The sequence below is a fragment of the Podarcis muralis genome, chromosome 14 (assembly GCF_964188315.1).
Source record: "Podarcis muralis chromosome 14, rPodMur119.hap1.1, whole genome shotgun sequence".
In the NCBI taxonomy this organism is placed as follows: domain Eukaryota; kingdom Metazoa; phylum Chordata; class Lepidosauria; order Squamata; family Lacertidae; genus Podarcis; species Podarcis muralis.
The window spans coordinates 13,867,623-13,879,732 of record NC_135668.1 but is presented as its reverse complement, the minus strand read 5'-3'; the positions used below and the strand labels follow the sequence as shown (position 1 = coordinate 13,879,732).

The 12,110-nt window shown below is 44.7% G+C and overlaps 1 protein-coding gene across 1 annotated transcript in view; it reads left to right on the top strand.

The window, feature by feature from the left end:
• ATP8B4 (ATPase phospholipid transporting 8B4 (putative)) overlaps window positions 1-12,110 on the top strand; it is a 111,953-nt gene that overhangs the window by 32,806 nt on the left and 67,037 nt on the right. Inside the window, exons 8-10 of the mRNA XM_077918800.1 lie at window positions 5,679-5,751; window positions 6,867-6,937; window positions 10,960-11,042. Coding sequence (XP_077774926.1) covers window positions 5,679-5,751; window positions 6,867-6,937; window positions 10,960-11,042 — 227 coding nt within the window. The remainder of the gene's footprint in view (window positions 1-5,678; window positions 5,752-6,866; window positions 6,938-10,959; window positions 11,043-12,110) is intronic.

The following is a 12,110-nucleotide window of genomic DNA, read 5'->3' as shown; positions in this document are numbered from 1 at the left end:
CAATTTATTTCGGTAACAGACCAGAGATGCCATCACCAAATTAGTACTTCATAGGCTGTATTTGGAGAGCCCAGTTTCTTGTATCCAAGCATAAGATGAAAACCTGTTCCTTGATCTCAGAAACCATCGTGCAAAATTTGGTTGCAATAAGTATCCGAAGAAGTGTCAAAATGCAATTAGAAAACAAAGAACTTTCCACAATCTAAAGTATATTTAAACTGCATATGCACCATACATTTAAAGCACAGTCCCTCAGGAATCCTGGGAATTGTAGTCGACTTACAGAGCTACAGTTCCAACGCCCTTAACAAATTACTGTTTCCGGGATTTGTTTGGGGAGCAGAGATGTGCTTTAAATGTGCTTTGAAAGTATGTTGTGTGCACAGTCAGAGTCAATACTGGAGGCCTATTCTCTTAAAACGGTTTGCTTCGTGTTGCACACACAGCTGTTTAGACGCCAGGAACTAGGCTGTGTGTCTGCTGCCACTAATACAGTTTTCTGCACCGAGCGAGATAAAATGCAGAAGAGAATAGGCATGGAAGAATAGGGGCATTCTGGCTCTAGATGAAAATGCTGCATCTGAAAACTTTCCGGGACAGCATGTACTTGGATTGAAATTAAAGCGAAAGTTGTCCAATGTATAAGCCAAATGACCAGGCCAAACGATGGTGTAGGGCATTTCTCATGGTTGTAGAAATATGTAAGCTGCTTTTCTATATAACAAGTGGATAAAACAAACAAACAAACTAAAAATAAATGACCCTGATCACCTTTTATAGAGTAAACCGCATCATGAAATTTTTTGTAGTCACTTAGCAATACAGTAGTACCTCCGGTTACGTAACCCTTTGGTTACGCAAACTTTGGGATGTGAAAGCGGTAAACCCAGAAGTAGTTTACCGGGTTTTGCTGCATGCGCAGAAGCGGTCCTAAGGTTGCAGAAACCTCAGGATCTGACCGGAGATCCGGAACGGATCCCGTCCGCAACCGGAGATACCACTGTATACAAGTGCCAAGATGCATGCTATTTAATGATGTATCATCTTAATTAAAAAGAAAATTTGATAGGATGATGATATAAGATGGTGTCATTTTTAAATAATAATAATAATAATAATAATAATAATAATAATAATAATAATAATATAGGGATATAATAGGGACGCGGGTGGCGCTGTGGGTAAAAGCCTCAGCTCCTAGGGCTTGCCGATCAAAAGGTCGGCGGTTCGAATCCCCGCGGCGGGGTGCGCTCCCGTTCCTCGGTCCCAGCGCCTGCCAACCTAGCAGTTCGAAAGCACCCCCGGGTGCAAGTAGATAAATAGGGACCGCTTACTGGCGGGAAGGTAAACGGCGTTCCGTGTGCTGCGCTGGCTCGCGAGATGCAGCTTTGTCACGCTGGCCACGTGACCTGGAAGTGTCTTCGGACAGCGCTGGCCCCCGGCCTCTTAAGTGAGATGGGCGCACAACCCTAGAGTCTGTCAAGACCGGCCTGTACGGGCAGGGGTACCTTTACCTTTACCTTTATGATTTATACCCCGCCCATCTGGCTGAGTTTCCCCAGCCACTCTGGGGGGCTTACAATCAAGTGTTAAAAACAATACAGCATTAAATATTAGAAACTTCCCTAAACAGGGCTGCCTTCAGATGTCTTTTAAAAAGAAGATAGAGGCTTATTTCATTCACATCTGAAGGGAGGGTGTTCCACAGGGCGGGTGCCACTACCGAGAAGGCCCTCTGTCTGGTTCCCTGTAACCTCACTTCTCACAATGAGGGAACCACCAGAAGGCCCTCGGTGCTGGACCTCAGTGTCTGGGCTGAACGATGGGGATGGAGACGCTCCTTCAGGTATACAGGACTGAGGCCGTTAGGGCTTTAAAGGTCAGCACCAACACTTTGAATTGTGCTCGGAAACGTACTGGGAGCCAATGCAGATCTGTTACGACCGGTGTAATGTGGTCCTGGTGGCCACTCCCAGTCACCAGTCTAGCTGCTGCATTCTGGATTAATCGCAGTTTCCGGGTCACCTTCAAAGGTAGCCCCACGTAGAGTGCATTGCAGTAGTCCAAGCGAGAGATAACTAGAGCATGCACCACTCTGGCGTGACAGTCCGCAGGCAGGTACGGTCTCAACCTGCGTACCAGATGGAGCTGATAAACAGCTGCCCTGGACACAGAATTAACCTGCGCCTCCATGGACAGCTGTGAGTCCAAAATGACTCCCAGGCTGCACACGTGGTCCTTCAGGGGCCCAGTTACCCCATTCAGGACCAGGGAGTCCCCCACACCCACCCGCCCCCTGTCCCCCCAAAACAGTTCTTCAGTCTTGTCAGGATTCAACCTCAATCTGTTAGCCACCATCTATCCTCCAACCGCCTCCAGGCACTCACCTTTTAAAGTGTCCGAGGCACCAATTGTTGATGTAGTACTTTTTTATCCTGGCTTTCCCCCATCTCAGGAACATGGGAATCTCCCTAATACCAAGTCAGACACTGGTGCACCTAGCTCAGTATTGCACCTGTCCAGGGTTTCAGACAACTGCCTTTTACAGCCTTAGCTGGAGATGTTTGGGATTGAAACTGGAACTTTTTGCATTCAGAGCATCTGCTCAGTCAGTAAGTGTCAGGCTTCAAGGAATTGGCTCCCCCACCTCACCCCGGCAGTAGATAAGCATAACAAAGCGAAAGGAGTCTCTTACCAGTTAGAAATGTTAATGATCACAGCAAGAGAACAAAGAATCCATTCCTCGGATTGAAGGTGCTCCCAATTAAGGGTTCCACCCACTTCCTCCTTAGTCACTCCCGTCACTTCCGCATCTTTCAACCTGATCTCTCTACCACTGTGCTTTCTGTTCTGCCACCCTATCTGCTCTCCTTGACCTTGGGCTGAGTGGATGGACGCTTTCCAACAAAAGGGAGTCTGTTAACCCTCTCTTTCCCAGTGTTTCTTCTCCTACCTGTTCCCCATCCAGTATTTCCCAGCTTCTGCCTTCTGAACTGGGCCCCTCTGCAAACCACTGTTCCAAATCTATACTATCCTGCTCCTGGGAAGATTCAGCATCCTGATCAGGAGCAGGGGGAGGCTCCCACCATTCCTCCTCAGAGCACCCCTCCTCAGCACGGTCCCTGACAGTAAGCGACTGCCCTCAAGGCAAAGCTCATGGGCTCCCAGGTTGTCTTGCAGACCCAGACTAGCTGAGCTTAGCAAAACGATTTCGCCACCTGCCCCCCGACAATGCTGTTCAGGCCAATCTTTGTGCCAATCTACAGCTTTGGAGAGGTCACTCAGAAGCGTTGACGGGATCCCATTATAGTTTTGTACATTGCACTTAAGGCTGTGTGCCTTTTGCTTTCTCGAAAGTCTTGGTGTTATGGCCATGAGAAGAAAGGGGCACAAGCAAAACGAGCCAAGCTAAGCCCTCCTCCTTCCTAACCTCTCTGCAGCCAAATTTATCTCTTTCTCTGCTGTCTCAGCTCTTCCATAACTTCACTATTCAAACTTTCCCTCTACTAAACTTCTAGGCCTGTGTAGCTGCTTTATAAATAGCTTCCTTGCAATACCGGAACAATGTGCCCTCTTGCCTCATCATAAATATTTATCCCCTGGCTTATTTTTATCCTTCATTCCCATTTGAAGTAATAAACCATTTCTTGTATCATAAAACAATGTTATGTCCTTTTCTTTTCCAATTTCTATTTGAGTTCCCCAGCGGCAGTCCCCCCTCTGTCCAGTAGCCGGAACTCAGATCAAGGAAAACACATGACAACCTATTTGAGATTAAAATGGCCACAACTTTATTAAATTTCAAAGGTAGGGAACCTTGGCTTAGGCAATGGGCTCTGGGCACCCAGATGGGAGTCTGAGGCAAGACAGGGTCAATCAGGAATATGGGGACACTGCAAAACATAGAGGGAAGCTCTGTGGCCCACTGCCAAGCACTCCCCTCAGGACCCCTCTAATGGGAAACCCTGATATCTCCACCGCAGAAAGGAGTGAGTCACCGCAACACCCCTTCCTTGATTGTTGGATTCTGCCCAAGGTCTAAAACCCCCAAAGTTTTGACAATTGCTAGGGGGAAAGCAAAACCTGCAGGGCAGGGGAAATTCCTTCCCGGCTGTGAAAAATAGCAGCCATCATCTGACCGTAGCAATGCCCATGAACCTGGAAAGGAAAAGGTCAGCCTGGAAGAAATGATACATCATCTTCTTCTCTGGCGATCACTCGTAGCCGAGTAAGATTGTCTTCCATAAACACGGTTTTAACAGTGAGTCCGTAAGTGACTGTGGAGGCCAGTTCTGGATCCACACGTCCTTCCATGGTGGGGACATAGGTTTCCAGGTGGGAGTTGATCATGGTGAGGGTTTGCCAAGCGTGTCTTCCTCTTAGCATGTTTCTGCCTTTCGTCCTGAGTTCAAGTATATTCAAAGCCCATGAGACCTTTGGTGAAGGCTGTTCTCCAATTGGAGCACTCGCAGGCCAGTGTTTCCCAGTTGTTGGAGTTTATACTACATTTTTTTTAGATTTGCCTTGAGAGAGTCTTTAAACCTCTTTTGCTGACCACCAGCATTATACTTTCCATTTTTAAGTTCGGAATAGAGTAGTTGCTTTGGAAGATGATGATCAGGCATCTGCACAACATGACCAGTCCAACAAAGTTGATGTTGAGGAACCATCACTTCAACACTCGTGATCTTTGCTTCTTCCAGTGCACTGGCCTTAGTTCACTTGTCTTCCCAAGTGATGTGCAACATTTTTCAGAGACACCATTGGTGGAGTCTTTTGAGGAGTTGGAGATGATACAATTAGAGGGAAGGCTGGGTGGGTGATGCTCTGGGGCCAACTGTGCCGCTGGCGTCAGTGCAGGCCCCTTTTTATCCTTTAGGAGCGGACCGGAGTGAAGACTGCACATTCCCGGTCCTCTCCTCTTGTCCCACCTCCCAGGCCACTGCGGATTGGCTGATTTGAACAAGGGGGTTTGGCAGGGAATCCAAAACAACTTCGCGGCAACCAATAGGGGTGGGCAGAGCCAACTGCCAGTGGAGTGGCGTGGCTGCTGGAGGGCGATGGGGCTGCATGCTGGGCCGCAAGCCTTGCCCATCGCAGACCTGGTAAGCGGTTATTTCCCCCCATTATTTAATTTCTTTACTAATTAATCTAGAATCAGCAGAGGCTGGTCCATTAAGGCAAATGGGTCGCTGCCCACCTCCCAGCCTTGGCCCGTCCTCTTTCTTGCAACCAGTCAGGGAGCGGCTCTGAATATCATTGGCTGTGGCTCTACCAGTGTGGTGTAGTGGTTAAGAGCAGTAGACTCGTAATCTGGTGAACCGGGTTCGCGTCTCCGCTCCTCCACATGCAGCTGCTGGGTGACCTTGGGCCAGTCACACTTCTTTGAAGTCTCTCAGCCCCACTCACCTCACAGAGTGTTTGTTGTGGGGGAGGAAGGGAAAGGAGAATGTTAGCCGCTTTGAGACTCCTTCGGGTAGTGATAAAGCCGGTATATCAAATCCAAACTCTTCTTCTACTCTTCAGCTCCACCAGCCCCAATGAACACAGCCACCAATGTCGATAAGATACCGCTACTTATTCATAAAGGATTATGTTTCAGTGAGGAATTTCGAGAGACCCCCTCCCACAACACATATATGTTAAAAATGTATAATGTGTATTCTCCTTCACTGTAGATTGCAGAATGAAAAGTGGATGAATGTGAGAGCCGGAGACATCATTAAATTGGAAAATGACCAGTTTGTGGTGGTAAGTGCCTATAACTTTACTCCTTTATGTATCACAGAGAACGATATCTTGTTCTAAACATGGTTAGGAAATAGGATGCAGGTCACCCCTCTTTCTTGCCTAAAATGCCTCTCCTTTGGTTAGCTGTAATTCTGTCTGCATGGGTGCTGAGCAGGGTGTGCAAAACAGCTTCTACCCTGATTTCAAACTATTCTTCTAAAGGTGAACATGGTTCGTTGATGATTGACGCTGTATCATAATTAATTAGCTGAATATCAGCTCTGGATAAATTGGTGGAAAGCATTATTAGAAATAAAATGATCAAATATAGGTGTCCTAGGGTGTGTTTTTTGGGGGGGAGGGGTGTCCTCTAGTTGTTGTTGGACTCCAACTCCCATCGCTGCTGGTCATTATAGCCTGTTAAGGGATGATGGGAGTTGCAGTTCAAAAACATCGCCACTACACTACCCTTGATAGAGAAGAATGAGTCTTGCTGATGAAGGAACAACATGGCTCCTGGGATGGTTAGTCTGGATTCACTGAGCTTTAAGAGTTCTTTGTGAGTCTTGTCAAGCCTTATCTGAGCAGGTATTATTTACTTGAACTTTCAGAAAGCTTTATATTCCTTCACCAAAAGCTCATGAGAAAGCATAGCAGTCACAGAAGAAATAGACGGTTCCTTATTACTGAAAGGTTAAAGAACATGACAATTCACCAGTTTTTTATTGTGAATTACACATTATCAAACTCAATGCAATATATACATTTTTGGAAGCAATTTCCCCTATCAAAATGCATTTTTGTATGTTATCTTCACTAATAAATGTGTCTGGTGCACTTGGCCTGCTAATATATGCGTTTTTATACACGCCTTTGGGTTGGAGAACTTCATTTCAGAGAAGTGTGAAGGACAGCTGTGCTTTGGAGCATATATTTATTCAAAAAACTACAGATTAGGTGGTTTTTCACAGAAATGAAACAAAATCCAGTTTCTCTCCCCTGTCCTTACCTGCAACCCATCCCCTATGTCCCAATCATAGGTGTTTGCTAACATTTCAAAGATGATAGGAATATGCAAATAAAATACAGTTGTGCAGTTACTTTAGCAGTGCTGAAAATATTCCTTCTCTTTATAGGCTGATCTGTTACTCCTTTCCAGCAGTGAACCACATGGACTGTGTTACATCGAGACCGCAGAGCTTGATGGGTATGCATGCTTTCAATCTATTTTGCCTTTAACCTTGTAAAGAGCTGGTCCCTCCGGCTGTAATTATAAAAACAATAATAATTTATTATTTATACCCTGCCCATCTGGCTGGGTTTCCCCAGCCACTCTGGGCAGCTCCCAATAAAATATTAAAAATACGATAAAACATCAGACATTAAAAACTTCCCTGCCTTCAGATGTCTTCTAAAAGTCAGATAGTTGTTTATTCCTTTGACATCTGATGCATAGCTGTCAACTTTCTCCCTTTTTAAAGGAAAATCCTATTCGGAATAAGGGAATTTCCCTTTAAAAAAGGGTAACATTGACAGCTATGATCTGATGGGAGGGTATTCCACAGGGCGGGCGCCACTACTGAGAAGGCCCTCTGCCTGGTTCCCTGTAACCTCACTTCCTGCAGGGAGGGAACTGCCAGAAGGCCCTCGGAGCTGGACCTCAGTGTCTGGGTTGAATGATGGGGGTGGAGACGCTCCTTCAGGTATACTGGGCTGAGGCTGTTGAGGGCTTTAAAGGTCAGCACCAACACCGGTGTTATATGGTCTCAGCGGCCATTTCCAGTCACCCATCAGCTGCCGCATTCTGGATTAGATGCAATTGCTGGGTCACCTTCAAAGGTAGCCCCACACAGAGCGCATTGGAGTAGTCCAAGCGGGAGATAACCAGAGCGTGCACCACTCTTGTGAGACAGTTTGTGGGCAGGTAGAATCTCAGCCTGCGTACCAGGTGGAGCTGGTAGACAGCTGCCCTGGACACAGAATTGACCTGTGCCTCCTTGGACAGCTGTGAGTCCAGAATGACTCCCAGGCTGCACACCTGGATCTCCACGGAGGACTAAAAGCACTGAGTGGGCAACATTTTCCTTTCTTCAGCCCCTGTCCCTACTCATCTTAAATGAATAGGGAAGGGGTATTATTTTTGTATTTTACCAGAGAAGCTTAGAAAGCAGCAACCATACCTGATTGGCGTATAGCAATCAGAGAGGACTGCAGTAGTCCAAGCGGGAAATAACTAGAGTATGCACCACTCTGGCGAGACAGTCTGCGGGCCCATTGATTTTTCTTGCTAAAGATCAATGAAGTGACCCGGGACCCTGTTGTCCGAGTCCACTCGGTGCCCAGAAATCTGAACCACAAATTCTTTCAAATGTTAAAAAACATGGCAACATGGACTAAACATGTACTTACTGTTTAAGACAGACATTTGATATTTGGCTCTAAAGAGTTCTTTCAAGGCCCTCTCGGGGGTGGGGTATAACTATTTCAAATTCCCTGTTTCACAGTTTGGTTGCTGCTACTGTAAAATGATATTAATTTCCCTCTGAAGTGCAAAAAATAATAATATCCTCAGCATGAACATCTGCGTTTGGTGTGAACTCCTTTCAGATGGCAGTGGTTTTGCCCTGTTATACTTAGTAACCTGTGTGTGGGATGTCTAGATGCAGCCTGACTAAATCATATTTGTTGTTTTCTTTCTTCAGAGCCTCAAAACAAATCATTGCTGTGCAGATGTTCAACCTTTACAATGCCAGCTTTTTAATCAAAACAAAACCAAAGCCTATAGCTCTTTCATTGTAGTGCAATTCCAGTTAGTCTGGTGGGAAATGAGTTTGCGTCCTGCCCTGGGGGGGGGGGGAGCCTGTCCAGCAGATTTGGCCCCTTTTCACTGGTCAGCAGCGGCCACAGTTCTCCATGGGCTGATAAGTTAATTACTTTTTCTCTGACTGAAATCAAGGGCCCACCCACAGCATACATTTAAACGCTGTGCTACTACAGTACATTAAACAATCTGTTGGATCTCTGCCCCACCTGTGGGTGGAAGAAGGTTAAAAAAAGGTAAAGGACCCCTGGATGATTAAGTCCAGTCAAAAGTGACTATGGGGTTGCGGCGCTCATCTCGCTTTCAGGCTGAGGGAGTCGGCATTTGTCCACAGACAGCTTTCTGGGTCATGTGCCCAGCATGACTAAACCACTTCTGGCGCAACAGAACACCGTGACGGAAGCCAGAGCTCATGGAAACACCATTTACCTTCCCGCCATAGTGGTACCTATTTATCTACTTGCACTGGTGTTTTTTCCGAACTGCTAGGTTGGCAGGAGCTGGGACAGAGCTCACCCTGTCATGGGGATTCGAACGCCGACCTTACGATCGGCAAGCCCAAGAGGCTCAGTGGTTTAGACCACAGCGAAGCCGCTGGTCACAAACAGCAAGTTAAGATCCAAGCAATTGTTTCTAAAATGAGCACTCTGAGTAATTGTCAGGGCAACCCACGTTTCAAGAGTTTGAACCCCTAGCCCCTCATAACTGCACACTGTTGTTTGCAGAGTAAGATGTAGCAATCCAATCCAAAATGTCTGATGTGATGTCATTGCATTGCACAGACATGCCATGCAGTGACATCACATTCTGTTTTGCTGATTATTACCAGGGAAGAGGGGAAGAGATGCAGCTACAAGCGTGTCATTATGGGTGGTATTCGACTAGTTTATTTTTTTAAAAAAATTATATTTATGCTTTTCAGGTTTATACTTTTCACTCATTTTACAGTCATTTTAACATTTCAATACTTGACTTCCTTCCTCCTCTTTCTGCTGTAACTTAAATTTATTTTTAATATCTTCTGCATATCCAAATTACTGTATTTTTCGCTCTATAAGACGCACCACACCACAAGATGCACCTAGTTTTTGGAGGAAGAAAACAAGAAAAAAAATATTCTGAATCTCAGAAGCCAGAACAGCAAGAGGAATCGCTGTGCAGTGAAAGCAGCGATCCCTCTTGCTGTTCTGGCTTCTGGGATAGCTGCGCAGCCTGCATTCGCTCCATAAGACGCACACACATTTCCCCATACTTTTTAGGAGGGAAAAAGTGAGTCTTGTAGAGCAAAAAATACGGTAACTTAATTTGCTCATTTATTCATCTACTTTAAATATATACTCTTATAAAACTGCAGGTTATTACCATAATCCTGCCAATCTTATCTGTTTACAGTTTATCTATAAATATTCAATAAACCATTTCCATTCTTTTATAAAAAGTTTGTTATCTTGATTTCTTATTCTTCTGGTAAGTTTTGCCATTTCTGCAAATTCTATAAGTTTTTGTATCGATTCTTCTTTTGCTGGGACTTCTGCTTCTTTCCATTTTTTAGCGAGTAACATTCTTGCCGCTGTAGTAGCATACGTGATTTAGTTTCTATACAGTTTAGGTAGTTCTGTCCCTATAATTTGACTAGTCTAGGGACTCAGCTATACAGCTGCAAATATAATGTTTTAAGAGTGTTTTAAATGCATTATACAAATGTGACACTAGATGGTGATGGTGAGCTAATGGCTAATTCAATATATATTTTAAAACCTTTTTTTTAAAAAAAAAAGCATTTTCACAGTGGTCACCACTGATCTAGTTCAAGCCTGAGTGACTTGAACTAGGGAACCTCCTGTAATTTTAAAGAGTTGTTGAAGGTGGTAAGCTGGAGACATCATGTGCACATTAATTTCTTTTGCTGTTCTATAACTTTTTTGCTCTGCTATTGCAAAAATAAATAAATAAATAAATAAATAAATAAATAAATAAATAAATAAAATTCACCAGGAGTTACAATGGAGCATGGGGGGAAATATCGTATTTTTCGCTCTATAAGACTCACCAGACCATGACGCACCTAGTTTTTGGATGAGGAAAACAAGAAAAAAAATATTCTGAATTTCAGAAGCCAGAAGAACAAGAGGAATCTCTGCGCAGCAAAAGCAGCGATCCCTCTTGCTGTTCTGGCTTCTGGGATAGCTGCGCAGCCTGCATTCGCTCCATAAGAGGCACACACATTCGCCCTTTTTAGGAGGGAAAAAGTGAGTCTTATAGAGCAAAAAATATAGTACATATCTGTGTTGGCACTCTCTTGTTTCTTGCGGGGACACACACCCTTATTGTCTACTTCTAGTCAATATACAAGATCATGCTATTAAGTTCCAGAGAGATGTGTAAATAGTATATTATGAATTTTGCAGCGAAACCAACCTAAAAGTGCGACAGGCTTTACCCGTGACCTCAGAACTTGGAGATGACATTACCAGGCTTGCAGAATTTGATGGTAAGTAACTGAAGCAATAGCGAAAGTTAATTTTTGGAAACTTAATTGGTTAAAGTTTTTGGTTTGTTTGTTTTGCTCTGTCAGAAATTCCCAGTGGAAATTGCTGTGTATGAAATCAGGTACTACCTGAAAAGTAACCGTGTTATTATCGTCATGCCATATGATTCATGTTTTCATGCATTACCAAACTAGTCTGCCAGACTAGATCACAAAAAAATTAGCTGCTGTCATGTTCACTGTTTTATCCTGACGTCTCTTTGATCCTTATTCTTGGCTTGTTCTCTGGTCCCAATTGCTCATTGGTCTTGACTTGGGGCTTGATCTCCAATCCTGCCTTTTGGTTGCCTTCAGATCCTGATTAACCTTGATCCAGGCCAACAAAGGTCCATATAGTTAAAGCTATGGTTTTCCCAGTAGTGATGTATGGAAGTGAGAGCTGGACCTGATCGCCAAATAATTTATGCTTTTGAATTATGGTGCTGGAGGAGACACTTGAGAGTCCCATGGACTGCAAGAAGATCAAACCTCTCCATTCTTAAGGAAATCAGCCCTGAGTGCTCACTGGAAGGACAGATTCTGAAGCTGAGACTCCAATACTTTGGCCACCTCATGAGAAGAGAAGACTCCCTGGGAAAGACCCTGATGTTGGGAAAGATGGAGGGCACAAGGAGAAGGGGACGACAGAGGACGAGATGGTGGGACATTGTTCTCGAAGCTACCAGCATGAGTTTGACCAAACTGCGGGAGGGAGTGGAAGACAGGAGTGCCTGGCGTGCTCTGGTCCATGGGGTCATGAAGAGTCGGACACGACTAAACAACTAAACAACAACAACAACAAGGCTCCTGTTTCATGTTTCTCTCCAGACTGCTGTTTGAGGCCCAGCCCTAACACAGAGCAAGAGACATCCATTTCCCAATTCAGGAAGGATTATTTCAAATGCATTGCTGCGTATCACCCTAATATTTTGTGGGAGAGTGGTATATAAACATTATATAGATATAAACTGTTTTTTTGAAAAAATCTGCTTGGTACCGGTAATTTGAATACATTTTTATGTGTATAGTCAT